The 16,915-nt window shown below is 35.4% G+C and overlaps 1 protein-coding gene across 14 annotated transcripts in view; it reads right to left on the bottom strand.

Moving 5' to 3' along the window:
• The window catches only part of CEP126 (centrosomal protein 126), a 156,882-nt gene extending 140,733 nt beyond the window's left edge, over window positions 1–16,149 (bottom strand). For 12 of the 14 annotated variants that reach the window (XR_012132577.1, XR_012132578.1, XR_012132579.1 and 9 more), the window contains exons 1-3: window positions 15,756–16,148; window positions 11,338–11,457; window positions 134–279 (exon numbers count right to left, since the gene is read on the bottom strand). Coding sequence is in view for 10 of the 14 variants with exons in the window: in XM_073239384.1 (XP_073095485.1) it covers window positions 134–279; window positions 11,338–11,457; window positions 15,756–15,883 (394 nt within the window). In the remaining 4 variants the exon portion in view is untranslated. Of the gene's footprint in view, window positions 1–133; window positions 280–11,337; window positions 11,458–15,755 lie in introns of all 14 variants that reach the window. The other 2 variants (XM_073239377.1, XM_073239387.1) reach the window with 2 other exon arrangements.
• Between the last annotated feature and the right edge of the window lie 766 nt (window positions 16,150–16,915).

Genomic DNA, 16,915 nt, shown 5'->3' with positions numbered 1-16,915 from the left:
TGCTATTCCAAAGGCATATTGGCATTTTTAGTTTGAATTTCCACTTTGTTTTTTATCATTTTATTATCTACCCAAGTCAAATGTGATTGTAACTTTCATTTTTATTCTCTTATTTTTCTAGAAATTAAGGTACCTGCTCTCTTCCGCTGTGAAAGAGGAATATGGGCACGCTGGAATTTTTCAGTAACCTCTAGAAACTCGCGTTTCCTTTGTTGAAGTATTTGTTCTCTGATTTGGTGTTCTCTTTCTTCTTGTTCTTTTCGTTTCTCTTCGAAAACTCTATGTTTAAATTAAATAAAGTAGATAACAGAATTAGGCAATGTTTTTAAAATCACAACACAAAAAAGTTTCAAAACAATGCATTCATTACATAATAGTACATTCATATTTCAAAATTTTATTTACTTAGAAATAACAAATTTTAAATAAAGAGAGGTCCTTGGTTAAGAATATTAAGAATAACATAAGAATTTAGTATGTCTGTAAATGATAATTATCCAGGTCTTTTGTAAGTAAGAGAAGGCTCTGTAATGAGGCTTTTTAATTTCTGGCAGGCCTGTACACACATTCCTACCTCCCTAGACCTGCTTTGGAAATATTCTTTCCTATAAAGCTACTCTATTTTATGTAATGTGAAGAGCTAATTAATTGGTGAAAGAAGCAGCTCTGCAAATTATGGGGCAGTCAGGAAAATACCGCATATCTCTCTTTTTTTCAAGACCAAAATTTAAATTTGGTTGTCATGTTATGTTTAAACTGTGCTAAAAATCCACACAATTTATATAAAAATCTTGATTTCCAACTTCTCTGTAAAATGTGGAAATGTGGAAGATTTGGCAATCTTATACTCCTATTCACACATGGCTACAAACACCTGCCTGTAATTCTTATCACAGTTTATGTTCTTCAGCTTAAACTATAATTTAAACTGCTTCAAAGAATTAATGTTGACAGTGGAAAATGTGTATGTGTGTGTGTGTGCTTGTGCATGTGTTTCAGTAATTGTCTGCTGGATGAGAAAAATGAAAATTCAAGCCTGCAATTCACTGGTAGAGTGAACTGTTTGGAATGTATGCGGGTGATTGGTAAGAACTCTTTAAAATGTTTAGTGTCATAGGTTTCTGTTAACCAGCCTTCTAACAACCTCCACTGGCTAGAGCATTATTTGAGTCTAAACAACTCATATTTAGGGACCTATACTTCTGGAAAGTAAGAATATAGATCTTTAAGTTACCTAAACCCTGTAGTAGGTAGGATAAAGTGGTACAATGCCACAGGTAGGAGAGATGAGTTGTACCTCCCCAAACAATTTCCTTCAAGAATCTCCCCAAGCCAAGACAAGGGAGTCTGCTTTCACTCTTTGATTCAATGTAGTGCTGGAAGTCCAAGTCAGAGCAATTAGACAAGAACAAGAAATAAAAGGCATCAAAATAGGGAAGAAAAAGTAAAATTATCTCTATTCACAGATGATTATTTGTTCATAGAAAGGCCTAAAGAATCCACAGAACACTGTGAGAAATAATAAATTCAGCAAAGTTGCAGGATACAAAATCAACACATACAAATCAGAGGTCTTTTCTATATATTAACAATAAGCAATCTGGAAAAGAAATTAAGAAAACAAACCCATCTACAATAGGAATAAACAGCCAAGGAGGTAAAAAAACTATAAAACCCTGTTGAAAGAAATTTAAAAAGTCACAGATAATTGGAAAGACATCCATGTTCATGAACTGGAAGACTAACATTGTAAAGATGTCAGTATTCCCCAAAGTGACAATCTTTATCAAAATCTGATTGATGTTTTTTTGCAGGAATAGAAAAACCCACTGTAAAATTCATATGAAATCTCAAGCGACCCCAAATAGCCAAAACATTCTTGAAAGAAGACAAAAGTGGAGGTCTTATACTTCCTGATTTTAAAACTTACCATAAATCTATGGTAATCAAAGAAGTGTATTACTAGCATACAGATATGGAGACCAATGGAGTAGATTAGAGAGCCTAGGAGTAAAGCCTTGCATGGTCACATGATTATCCACAAGCGTGCTAAAACTAGTCAGTGAGGAAAGAACAGTCTTTTCACAGCAAATGATAGTGAGAAAACTGGATATCCATATGCAAAAGAATATGGATACTCTTATCTTACAGCACATATAAAAATTAACTTGAAATGGATCAAAGACCTAAATTTACGAGCTAAAACTATAAAACTCTTAGAAGAAAACATGGGAAAAACTTCACTGGATTTGGCAATTATTTCATCTAGCAATGATTTCATGGATATGACAAAAGCATAGGCAACAAAAGAAAAAATAAATTGGACTTCATTAAAAGAGCTTTTATTCATCAAAGAACACTACCGACAATTAAGAGGCATTTCAGGGAATGGGAGAAGATATTTGCAAATCATATATCTGATAAGTGACTTATATCAAGAATATATAAAGAACTCCTACAATTCAACAACAGAAATAATTGGTTTAAAAAATGGGCAAAGGACTTGAATAGATAATTCTTCAAAGAAGATATACAAATACCAACAAGCACATGAAAAGATGCTCAACATTACTAACCAGTAGGAAAATGAAAATCAAAACCACAATGAGATACCACTTTATACCCATTAAATGGCTATTAGAACAACAACAACAAAACCCCCAGAATATTACAACTGTTGGTGTGGATGTAGAGAGATTAGAATTCTTATATGCTGCTCATGGGAATGTAAAATGAGCAGTTCGGTAGGAAACGGTATGATGCTTCCTCAAAAAATTACTTAGAATTACCATATAATCTGGTAATTCTGCTTCTGGAAATATACTGAAAAGAAGTGAAAGCACGGGCTCAAACAAATGTTTGAATTATATTCATGTTCATAGCAGCCTTATTCACAATGGCTGAAAGATGGAATCAACTCAAGTGTTCAATGACCAGACAAATGGATAAACCAAATGTGGCATACACATATGAGAGAATATTAATTTAGCCTTAAAAAGGAAGAAAGTTCTAACCATGCAACCCTTGGATGAACCTCAAATACATTCTGCTAACTAAAATAAGCCAATCCCGGGGGACTTGGGGTAGGGGAGAGCCTAGTAAACATAATGTTCTTCATGTAATTGTAGATTAATGATAACAAAATAAAAAAAAATAAGCCAATCCCAAAAGGACAAATATTTTATGATTCTAATTAAATGAGGTACCTAGAGGAGCCAATTCATGGAGACATAAACTACAATGGTGGTTGCCAGGGGCTGGAGTAAGGGAGGGTATGGGGAGTTAGTATTAAAGAGGCACAGAGTTTAAGTTGGGGAAGATGAAAACATTCTGGAAATGGATGATGGTGATGGTTATACAACAGACCAAATGTACTTGACACCACACTGTATACACACTTAAAAATGGTTAAAATGATAAATTTGGTGTTATGTATATTTTACCACAATACAAAATTAGAATCCCTCCAGGTCTTTGACATTGACAGTGTTTCTTCAACACAAGCGCAGCTTTAAGCTCCTTTGTCCAACCAGATTGAACCTGTTAGCCCTTCTCTTCTGAATATCATTTATCAGCACTGTCCACTAGAAATAAAATATAAGCTGTACATGTAATTTTCTAGCAGCCACATTAATTTCAATATTTTACTTAACTCATATATAATAGTTCTAAACATATATCAATATAAAAATTATTAGGATAATTTTATATCCTTTTTGTACTAAGTGTATTTTTACATCTCAATTTGGACTAGTCACATTGTAAATGCTATATTAATAGACTAGAATGCCTGCTGGTAGGAGTTGTGGTTTTCTGAAGGAGGAAGGGCTTTTATAGACAGGCAGAGACTTGAGAACAAGGAAGTCAGGTTAACAACTAAAAAGCTCTTGAAAGGGATTCATTTAATTTCAAAATAGTTTTCACTTAGACCATAAGAAAACACATTGTTGTCATTTAATTTATAAAAATTTTCTCTTTTTAAATAGTTTCCTTTATTACTCTAATCCTGTAGTTTCAATGTGGAATATATCTCCTTCCCCAGGATGGCTTGGGAATTTGTGGAGGAATTTTGATTGTCACAATAACTGGGGTGGGTTAACCAGATTTTAGTTCCCTAGGACCAGGGAATGCAAAATGTCATACAGTGCATAGGATGATTCCACACAAAAAAAGAATTATTCTGCTTCAAATACTGAAGGCTAACCCCCTAGGAAATATTTCAATAAAGTGTGATATCCTGCTGTAGCCTTCTATGGTGAAGTCCTGGAGAATGGGGGGCCTGCTAGACATTTACACTTCTGTTGCCACATATACAGACAGGACAGAATTCAATCAAGAGGACTAGGTTAAAAAGTTCTTGGTAATAACCAGCCAGCAGCAGGCTGCCCCAAAACTGGGGGTGGCTAGGGTCAGTTGATATGGGGAAATAACATTAGGTGAACAATTAGGGTGGGAGGTAAGATAAACACCTACTTCCCTATTCCCACCCTCAATTTCCACTAGGTTACAGAAAGGTAGTGAAAACCTTAAAGGAAGGTTGAAGGCTGAGGTTCAAGTTGCATGTGAATCTTAAGGCACTTATATTGGACAAGAATATAAAGAGAAAACTAGGAGTTGAGAAAATAAAAATAAATTACGTGGCAGACCAGTTAGTTTTTGTAATGCATCCTTTGAAGAAAGATAAAGAAAAGAGAGGCAATCAAATGTTGGCATTAATATTCTACTTACTGCTAAGAGAAGGGAGCAGAGACTTGCTTGGAAGTAGCTGATAGAGTCAACTCATAATTCATATGCTCTTAATTGAAGTTTGATGGCAGTATCAAGGACACTAAAATGAGTGCACTCTCATGGCAGCTGGTCTCCAAAGACACTCTCCAATGAACAGTGATAATGTCATCCTCTCTGCTTTAATCAATCTGGCCCTGTGATTCTTATGGCCAATAGAATGTAATAGAAATGATGCTTTGTAACTTCCCAGGCTAGATTAGAAATTTTGCAGCTTCCAATTTGTTCCTTTGGAATGCATGCTCTAGGAAAAGTCAGACTTATGTAAGAAGTTCAATGACCTTGAGATCACCATGCTGAGAAGTCCAAGCTAGCTAACGGGAGAGAGGGCATGGAGACAAATGCCTGGCTAGCCTCCAGCAGTTCTTGCTATCCCAGCTCAAGCACAAAATGTGACAAGAAGCCATCTTGGATATCCAGCTGGGTAGAACCTTCAGATAATGCCACCACAGCTGAAATCTGAGTGCAATAGCCTAAGACTTCCAAGAGACAATCAACCACCTGAACTAGTCTACATACAGAGTGGTTATAAAGTATTGTTTTAAGCCACTAGGTTTTAGATTTGTTACACAGCAGTAAATGACCAGAATAATAAATAATAATAATGAATGTTTTAAAATGTGCTAACATTTGTTTAGTGGGGATGGACATAAATCTTCAATAGAAATTATTTACTTACTTATGTTAACGATAAAGAATTTATTACTTTCATTTATTATAAATGATTTTTTTTTACTAAGAAAATTTAAAGGGCATATTGGAAATTAGTATTTTGATAATAAAATATTCTCAGTAAACATCATTATGCCATGAGTTATTCAGTTTCAGAGTATCAGTGGACTGCAGCTCCCAACTTAGATAACTGACATCTTTATGTCTCATGGCTGATAGTGCAGCATGTAATTGTACAGAACAAGTTAACCCTTAGTACATTTTTTAAAAAAAACAGAGATATCTACTCCAGGGTTATATTGTATTTTTGTATTTTTCTTCTAAAGTATTATTTCATTAATAATGAAAACAGTTTATATTTACCTAGTTAGATAAGGAGGAAACCTTAGCTGATATGTATTACTGATTTTTTTTAGTGATAATTCACTCATCTTGATACATTTTTTTTTTTCTGGGCAAATGCTTTGATGGTTTTCCTTTAATCTGGCTCTTTGGGAGCTAATCTAGACAAAATTATATATCTGAGAGTTGCATTCAGAAATCCATGGCTGCCTAGATGCTTAAGGGAATTTGTTAAATAATTACATAAACCTTCCTCTAATTCAAGTGTGTGAAGTTGTTCAGTGATATCTCATATCACAGCAAATAAAACATTGAACATTTATGTGGTATAGAAGACACTTGCAAAAACAAAGAAATAAAGTTATTTGTTGTTAACCATGAAGAAACAGAAAATCTGAACAGACTGAGTACTAGTAACAAAACTGAATCAAAACAAAAAATCCCAGTGAAGAAAAGTCCAGGATCAGATGGATTCACAGAATTCTACTGAATGTTTAAGGATGAATTAATGCCTACATACTCAGAGTATTCCAAAAAAATTGAAGAGGAAAGAAAGCTTCCAAATTCATTCTATGAGCACAGTGTCACCCTAATACCAGAACCAGACACACTGCAAAAAAAGTTACAGACCATATCCATTTTGAACATATATGCAAAAATATTCAACAAAATATTATCATATGGAATTAAAAAATACTTTAAAAAGATTATTCACCACAACCAAATGGGATTTTTCTAGGGACAGATGCAGAGATGGTTCAACATCCACAAATCAACCACATTAACAAAAGGAAGGATAAAACCATATGATCATTTCAATAGATGCTGAAAAAGCATTTGAGAAAATCTAACATCCATTCATGATAAAAACCCTCAACAGAGTAGGTATAGAAGAAACATACCTCAACATATTAAAGGCTGTATACAATAAGCCTATAGCCAACATCATACTCAACAGGGAAAAGTTGAAAGCTATTCCTCTAAGATCAGGAACAAGACAAGGAGGGCCAGTCTCACCATTCTTACTGAACATACTACTGGAAGTCCTAGCCACAGCAATCATCAGTGAAATGCAAATGCGTATTACCTCACATCAGTCAGAATAGCCATTATCCAAAAGACAATAACTGTTGGTGAGGATGTGGAGAAAAAGGAGCCCTCCTACACTGTTGATGGGAATGTAAATTGGTGCAGCCACTATGGAAAACAGTATGGAGGTTCCTCAAAAAACTAAAAATAGAAATACCATATGACTCAGTAATTCTACTCTTAGGAATTTACTCAAACAAAATCTCTGATTTGAAAGATATATGCACCCCTGTTTATTGCCACATTATTTACAACAGTCAAAATACAGAAGCAACCAGTGTCTGTCAGTAGATAAATGGATAAAGAAGATGTGGTACTAATACACAATGGAATATTATTCAACCATAAAAAAGACAAAAATCCTTCCATTTGTGACAACATGGATGGACATAGAGGGCATTATGTTAAGTGAAACAAGCCTGTAGAGATGGACAAATACTGTGTGATTTCACTTACATGTGGAATCTAAAAACAAAACAAAACAAAACAAAATGAACAAAATAGAAGTAGACTCTTAAGACATGGAAAAGTGACTGGTGGTTACAATGGGAGAGGGGTTGGGGTGAGGGAATGAAATAGGTGAAAGTGATGAAAAGGCACAGAATCTCAATCATAACATAAATTAGTCATGGGAATGAAAGTACAGCATAGACAATATAGTTAATAGTTCTATAATATCTTTCTATGTTGACAGTACACTAGCTGGGGTGAGGCTTTAATAGTGTAGATAATTGTTGAATCACTATGTTGTACATTTGAAACCAATATAATAATATATATCAACTATACTTCAATAAAATATTAAAAGAAAAAAATAAAAGGCATCCAAATTGATAAGAAGTAAAATTGTCACTATTTGCAGATGACATGATACTAAATACAGAAAACCCTAAAGAGCACCAAAAAACTATTATAATTAATTCAGTAAAATTGTAGAATACAAAAATCAATATATAGAAATCTGTTGCATTTCTACATACCTATAATGAAACAGTAGAAAGAGAAATTAAGAAAACAATCCTATTTATAATTGCATCCAAAAGAATAAAACACCTAGGAATAAATTTAACCAAGGAGGTGAAAGATATGTATTCTAAAACTATAATACATCAATGGAAGAAATTGAAGATGATATAAATAAATGAAAAACGATTCCATGCTCATGGATTGGAAGAATACTGTTAAATTGTTCATATTACCCAAAGCAATCCACAGATTCAATGCAATGCTTATCAAATTCCAATGGTATACTTCACAGAACTAGAATTAATAATTCTAAAATCTATATGGAATGACAGAAGATCTCTAATAGTCAAAACAGTCTTGATGAAGAACAAAGATAGAAGTATCATGTGCTCTGATTTCAAACTAGACTATAAAGCTACTATAATCAAAGTAGTATGGTATTAGTACAAAAACAGACACATAGATCAGTGTAACAGAACTGAGGGCCCAGATATAAACCCAGTTATATATGGACAATTAATCTATGACAAAAGAGAAAAGAATATACAATGCAGAAAGGACAGTCTCTTTAATAAATGGTGCTAGGAAAACTGGATAGTCACATGCAAAAGAATGAAAGTAGACACTATTTTATACCATACACAAAAATGAACTCAAAATGGAATTAAAGACTTGAATTTAAGACCTGAAACCATAAAATTCCTAGAAGAAAACATAATTGTTAAGCTCCTTGACATTAGTCTTAGTGATGTCTTTGGGAATGTGACTTGAAAGACAAAGGAAACAAAAGCAAAAATAAACAAATGGCACAACCCAAACTAAAAAGCTTCTGTACAGTAAAATAAACAATCATAAAAGTGAAAAGGCAACCTAGTGAATAGGAGAAGATATCTGCAAACCATGTATCTGTTAGGGGGTTAATATCCAAAATATATTTAAAGAACTCATACAACTCAACAGCAGAAAAAAAAAACAACCTGATTAAAAAATAGGCAGAGGATATGAAAAGACATTTCTTCGAAGAAGATAAACAGATGGTCAATAAGCCCATGAAAAGATGCTTAAACAGGGAAATTCAAATAAAAATCACAACAAGATATCACCTGTTACAATGATTTCACTCATTTCTGGAATCTAAAAAAACAAAATAAAATGAAAACACACTGAAAAAACCCCCCCACTATATGAAGTCTCCTTCAGAGCTCTTCTTAAAATGGATTTCAATTTATTTTCAAGTCACCCTGAATCAGATTATTGCCATTCCTAAAGTTTACTAGTAGAATACATTATCAAAATAAAATTTTCTCATGATAAAATGTTTAATAACAATTGTTATTGACCAAAAGAGTTCTAAAATGAAAATTTACAAAATGTAGGAAATAAGTTAATTTCCTTTGTATGTGTGTGTATCTTAAAATTATTTGGTCAATAAAGCAGTACGTTAGAAAAGTACTAGAAAATTAGTTTACTCCAACAAAGTAATGGTATAAAACAGGGATGTTGTGGGAGGCAAGAAACTTTGGTCCAACTCCTAAGATCAAAAACAGTAAGTCCCAGAATTCCAGTTGTGCAGTAAGCCTAAAACGTAACCAGCACCTGTTGGAGCAGCATCTATTGGCGGAGGAAGAGACCTTGGAGGGCAAGTAACACTGAGTGAGAATGGAAAACATGAGAATGTAAGAAAAACACTGGCAAACAGAAAAGGAAAACAGTAATAAATAACAAGAAAATAAATATATGTGTGATTTTAAGTAATTAATGGAAATAAACGAAGAGTGCTTTGTGCTGTGAACATTTTCCTGTTAGTACTTCTGAAGACACAGCACTGACAATGTCAAAATATAACTCACGTATAGTAGAAGGAGACTATCTGTATTTCCAGGAATAAATACTTTTTTTTAAAGAAAAACTCTAGGACCTTAATGTGAGTGGACAGTATAAACTTAGATGGTGTAAAGCATAAATAGACCAATAATGGCAAGGCCAAAAGGGGTATAATGATAGGTATATTCTGAAATTCAGAAGTGTACAAATAATTTGGTCCCCTTAATAAAATGTGAAATATAGAGACAAATGATTAGTGTTTAAAATAAATTTTTATATTTTTTATACAGAACTGTAGGATAACAGAAAAATAAAGCATAATGGAATTTTTTAGAAAAATATTCTGCCTCTTAAAATTTTAAACTAAAATTTCTGTTCTCTCTACATCAGAATTCTCATGCATTTGATAAGAGAAGACATCTAGGAACTTCATGACTCAAATTCCATATATAAATCTTGCCATTTCATAGAACAAGTCAATTATTAGAAAACACACAATAGACAAATATTAATTATTAAAAAACAAACTTAGTAAGCAGTGCCAGACACTGATAAATATTTTTACATATGTTCTCAACTATTCCTCTCTACTATTACCTTTTCTGCTCTACATAACAATTCCTTGAAATAGATGCTAATTCCAATCATAAATGAGAAACTGAGGCTCAATGAAATTAAATAACTTGCTCTACTTCATGGAGCTAGGATTTAAACCTAGATCTCTAACTCCAAGTCCATAATCCTTTCAACATATGAATATTCACGCTTATTGAACACCTATCATGTGCCTTTTACAGGCTCAGGAGCCAAAAGGTCGGAGAAAAGCAGTGACACACAAATACAAAAACAAGCTTCACTAAATAACTTCAACTACACCAGCCAATGAAATAGTTAATCTGAAGAGAAATATAATGCCAGAAAAAAACTACAGGTAAACAATTTTGTACTCCCCCAATGGGATTTGCTACATATGCCCAATGATGTAGTTAATAAACTCTAGGGATTTTCTGCTATTCATGCATTGTAGAAATAGAGACAAGGTAGCAAAACAACAGTAAAAAATGGCATAACTACTCTGTCCAGAAAGAAAAAAAAATCTAATAATTTAAACAAGTCTTGAGAAATGTTAAGCAGTGACTGGATGGTTTGCATTTTTGTTTTGGTTGCCAGTTTACATTAGAAAGCTCTTTTTTTATGGCAGTCAGTTACAAAATTCTTTTTATAATATTCTACCATTATTCATATTTTCCCCCATTTTTCTGGTTGGATGATGAGGGTAGCACAGATAGAAAAATTATACAGAAATGAATAATAAAGTAAAATCAAATTACACTCTATCAGAGATTAAATACTTTATTATAAAATGATACCAAAAAAAGATAACACATTTTATGGTCATTTTAAGAAGCATATATGAGACACTGTAATAATAAATTCTATGCAAGACTGCTATGGTCACAGTCAGTGGAACTAGACAATATACAATTATTCTCATGCCTTAGGCAGAAAAGCAGTAATTTACAGATGCACAAATCCTGATCAGTATTATATAGATGAACCAATGTCATGACTTAGGTTCATAAAATGCTTCAAAGTAGAGAACATTAATTTTCAATGACTTTGAATTGCTATACTTGCGAATAAAATACAATTACTTACTTTTTTCTCCGGTTTGATTCCACAAAATATTTGCGTGCTCGATTTCGGCATATTTTTTGTTCCTGCAATAATATTTGGCGTTCTTCTTCTAAATTTTTCTCCAGATAGGTTTTCATGTCGCTAATGATAGTATACAGTTAAGGTCAATGGCTTATGTGTTTGGTGGATGCCAGTGCTATCTGATAAATATAATTACAACCTCATACTAATGATGGATGATTTTTTTGTGGAACTAATATGTATACACATTAATGTTATATGAGTGGCAGTATTAGAACTGAAGATATATCTCTCTCTCCCTGGGGAAAAAAATACTTTAAGACATCATGCAGTCAGATAAGGAGAATGCATGTGTTTTCATTCATTTGAACCTCCAAAAGCCAGCTAAATGCAAATCTGATTGGGTTTTTCATTCTTTGTTAGTCTCTAAAGGTTCCAAACCACCTTCACAATAAATTATAAATTTCTTGGCCTAGTATATAAAGCACTTCATGTACTAGAATAGTCTTATTTTTTAACTTCATTTCTCATCATTTCCCTACATGAATCCTATGCCTACCCACACAAAGATACTTATTAATAGAACAAACCATGACGTGTCATGCCATTATCTCCCAGCACATGCCCACCTAACCTGAATCATCCTTTGAGGGCCACCTCAGGTAGTTCCTCCTTTGTTTTCTAACCCCTACTGGATGACATGACACCATCATGAGTACATCAGATAGTATGTGTCTCCTCTACATTTCTATAACTCCAGTACCTGGCTCGGTGCTTGGAATATAGTAATGGCTTAATAAAAGCTTGCTGAATGATTTCCTTGGAAAAATTCTTCGTAGAGATACAGAACAAAAGATATACATTTTTATAGCTTTTAGTGCCTTGTAGACAAATTGGTTTCTAAAAAGATCATATAAATTTGCTATTAGAAATGTACATGTGTTAGTTTCAAAACCTCATGAGTTAGGGTAGTACATTTTTTTTCTTTTCCAGAGAGACCAGGTAGAAAATCTTCTTTTATTATGTATGTATCAGTAAAATAGAATACTTTCCATGTTTATTGATTTTTATTTTTGTCTTTAGTGAACTGTTTACAGTCACTAGCTATTCATCTATTGAGAACTGCATTTACAAAAAATCAATTTTAATAAATTTAACAGAGATAGAATAGTGTAGATATTAATCCTCTTATAGTTAGTGTTATTTTCTTGATAGTTTGTTCTATTCACATAATGTCTTCACACTAAAGTTTTAAATTGAGTTATTTTTGAAATATTTTTCCTTTAAAGTTTCTTTTTTGTCAAAAGGTAAACATTATTTTTTCAAAAACATGAAAAATATTCAATTCTATTTTTTATCAGTTTTCTTTTACAATTTTATATTTGTATTTTATATTTATCCTTTCAAATTTATCCTATTTATCAGTTCAAGTTTATTTTGCAATGCAGTATAAAGTGTGACTAAAGGTAGAGACTGAATTTAGACTACTCTTTTCAGAGTTTTCAATAAGGCAACATGGGACACTAGAGCATAGTTAAAAGGGTCCTTATGATCAGAGTTAGTTCAGTTAATTTTAAGGATAACCAAGATCTGTGCATGATTATAAGTTGTAAGGAAAGAATGCCATGAGAAATTGAAAGTAAATTAGAAGAAAAGTAGTATAGTTTATAATCCAGGGTTACTGATGAGAAGAGAGGCAATAGAACTAAGGGTATAGGTGAATGGAGTCACCTTCCAGGTGAAAAATGATATCCCATCAGTTAGCCTAGACAAGAAGATGGGGTATCAATTTGGAGGTTGGGGATGGTGGCTGGGAGTATGTGGATTTGTATTATTTGTTGGGATGGACCTGAGAGAGTTCATAGCATCAACTGTTTTATGAAGCAGTAAGATAGTCTACTGAGAGGTGGAGAGGCGATAAAGATCTGGCACAGGCACTAAGAGGAGTAACAGAGAACCTTTTTCTTGTTCAGGTGAAGCTGGAAACCATTAATCTGTAATGCCAGTCTATATTGTTTTGTTATTTTCCTCTGACAGTGTTTTTATTATTTGAGTGGAGTAGAAGAAGGACTCTAGTAATTACTGGGTGGATGAGGCAGAAGAATGAGGGTGCAAAGAACCTAGGATATTGATGAGAAAATATGTGCGATCAAGAAAAGTGTATAAACTGGGTAGAGAAGAGAGGCAAAGAGGTATAAAATGGGGAAAAGACAAGATATTTATGAGAAAAAAGAGGCATAATGTGAAGGGACATGAGAGAACTTTAACTTTTTTTTTTAAATAAACTTTATTCTGTTCCCATTTGAATTCTTATAAGAGATAAAAATGATAGAAATTTAGCTAATTTAAATCACATGAACTTTACAAGGTTTTGTTCTTTTATATTTTAGACTCAGGAAATTCTGTCTTGAGTGAAAAGACATCTTTGACAGAAAGCCGGAAGGCTTCCGGTAGTTAATTAATAATTGATAAATCATATGTAGGAATTTTATCAAGCCACTTCATTATTTTAAGACTACACTTCTTTTCTTTTTTTTTCCTATTTAGGTATTCATTCAATAAGTTTGAGCACCTACACTACCAGATATCCAATGGTTTCATTACAGACACTAAGATCATCTAAAATAAGGTTCTTAAGTGTCTTAGCTATTAGTAACAATGATATTCCTTAGTGTCAAAGCCTTCATTATGATCAAAAGGCATTCCTCTATCCCAATTAAAAAATATATATAAACTAGAAAAAAAGACGGATATGCAGATATATGCAGATACTAGCAAAATATATGTTTATATACACATACTAGCAGAAGTTGTAGTATCAAAGCCTCTTGGGCATCCATGGAGATGATCATTTACAACTTTCTTAAATTTAACCTTATATTTAGTATTTAAGTATATTTTTAGTAATATGTTTCCTTACAGGAAACCATCATTGCAATTCTGGAATTAAGTTTATTTGGTTTTGTTCATTGAGGGTACAACTGAATTTTATTTACAAATATTTTCTTTCATGTTTGTATCAACATTCATACCACATCAATGTTAAAAATTAAGTCTACGACCATTTCATTAATGAAAGTGATGGAAAGATACACTTTATCAACGAGCCATTTACAATGCTTTGCTGTTTTTCTGATTTAGAAATAAATCAGGGTCAGTGTAGTTGTAATTCCAGTGTTCAAGAAAATGTAATGTCAAGAGGACAGAATCAAATCCATACAGAAAACAACCCTGTTTATTTCAGAATACATCTTTGAGAGGATAGTTTTGAGGAATAGCAAGGGCAAAAGCCAAAGCGAATGGGGTTAATAATGAATAGATGAGAAGAACTAGAAGGTGCCACTGCAATCTACCATTTGGAAAACTAGCCAAAGAAAGAAAAGTCAGAGGAGATGGAAGCTTGAGGAAACCATGATCAGAAGAGGGATGTTTTACCCTACTGAAGCTCAGTATACGTCTGTCTTCTCACTAGATTTGTTTCCCCAGCACCTAGAACAGAGTTGGCCAAAGAGCAGTCAGTTAAAACTGTGTTGACCTGCTGTTAAAATTCAACATCCCAGAAAAAGTAGAAAACAATGGGGATATGAAAATTGGGGTTAACTTTTAAACAGAATACACTCCATTCTGTGACAAGAATGAAGATGATTATGAAGCACCATTACTGCCAACCAAGTCCTCTGGGAGAAAAAGGTTAAATTTTAATTATCTTAATATTCTCTGAAGGAATAAACGCGGTTTACATATTTTGAAAGGAAACGCTTTCACTCCTCATTTTGTACAGTGCAAGCAACAGCGACATCACAGGCGGGCTCGACCAATTCTTAGGGAAAAGTCAAAGATAATGCACTGTGAAGTGTTCAGGTCCCTTGATTCTTATTTCCTCTCCGCTGTCTCTCTGACAACAGACTGGGGCAGAAAATGGAAAACAAAACAAATTACCCAACTGTGCTAGGCTCTAGCAGCTCTGGCACTTGAATTAGGGGTGTGTTCGGTTAACTGTTAAAACGGACTCGTAGGTAGCAAAGCATTTACTTATTTGTGGAATTCTTCTTTCCAAGTAGTATGAATGATCAGGAGGTGGATAAGATAATGAACATAATGGCTTAATTCTAGAAGGAAAGAAAACAATCTCCACAGAGCACGCAGTTGATGCATCTTAAAACTGGGAAAAATTTTACACTCAATTTGAAGGATGGGAGTGGGACAACAACATGATGGGGAAAGCCGTCATAGAATAGGTTAAAATGGGATGGTTTCAGGTCTAAGGGGTGCAACGAGAGCTACTAAAGCAAATATCCCCACTAAAGCCACCAGCTAGCCCCCATCACCTTGCGTCAGGGGTAAACGGGAATCTCAAGGAGCAGAGACGGGCCCCGCCCCCAGCGCCGCCACCCGGGCAGCCGCGGCTGTAAGGATACAGGTAGGCGCCAGGCCGGTGACCCCCGCCGCTCCCCCGAGGGCCGAGGCGAGCTCTGTCGCGGGGTTCCGAGGACTCGGGGCCCAGACCTGCGCCCGTGCTGCGCGCCCCCGGCCTCGCGGCCAGCATCTTTCACCTCCGCGCCGCCGCCCGGCTCGCCTCTGGCGCCTCCTGCATGGCAGCTCCGCTTCCCCCCTCCTCCGGCACTCCCCGCACACCGTCTCGGGCCCCGCGTCACGGGTGCGCACGGACTGGCCACGGCAGCTCCGGCTCCCGCGCAGCGGCGATGGAGGCTGTGGTGGCGACGGCAGCTGCGGCGGCGACCTTGCCTGGCGGTGGTAGAGGGGGCGGTGGCAGCGGAGCCGCCGCCGCCATCTTGACAACCACTAACGCCGCGTCCCTCGCGACAGAAACCACGGTGTCGGGGGCGGGACAGTGCATCCCAGGCAGCCAATCGGAGGCGCCGGCGGCTCTACAGCGCGGGGCTGAGGGCAGGCTGCGGACGCGAGCCGCCGAGGCCCAGGGGACCCCAGTGTTGGCAGGCGGGGAAAGCGGAATTGGGCGTTGGAGTCGGAGTGAGGTCTACCTCCGTTTTTATGAGGATGTTTTCGTGGTGGGGTTGAGAGTGATGAAAGTCAGTGAGATGCAAAATCTCTAGATACAGGCAAACGCCACGTGGGGATTCTGATTCGATGCCCCGGGGATGGATAATTCAGGGTAAGAGGTGTTAACTACCAAATCTTGATGTGGGGTTTGAGCTGTAAGTCTTTCTGGAGCATCGCTATCCCCAAGCACCATCTCTTTAAAAAAGTTTTGAAGTGGAAACTTTCTTTGCTCTGTGTTCTCCCACCCACTCCATGATGCTTCTTGCCAGTCCCTCTGCTGTCGTCTCCCTTGCCATTTCCCTGCTTACAAGGTCCCCATTTCAAAGGCTCCTAACGGTAACCGCCTTGCTGCCAGATTCTGGAAATGGACCATCACAGCATCGGTGGTCTGGAAAGAAGTCCAGATTTAATTTAATGATCTCCTGGCACGACATGCCGAAAGAGATCGACATTGAAATTGTTTCAGAAGGTAGGGGAGAGTGAACGGGTTTAATGTGGAAGTTTAATGTCTATGAAAGTGAAAATCTGAAAAAAGGCTGACACTTTTTGTTGGAGC

This window comes from Manis javanica, chromosome 6 (genome assembly GCF_040802235.1).
Source record: "Manis javanica isolate MJ-LG chromosome 6, MJ_LKY, whole genome shotgun sequence".
In the NCBI taxonomy this organism is placed as follows: Eukaryota; Metazoa; Chordata; class Mammalia; order Pholidota; family Manidae; genus Manis; species Manis javanica.
This window is presented reverse-complemented; position numbering and strand designations above follow the sequence as displayed.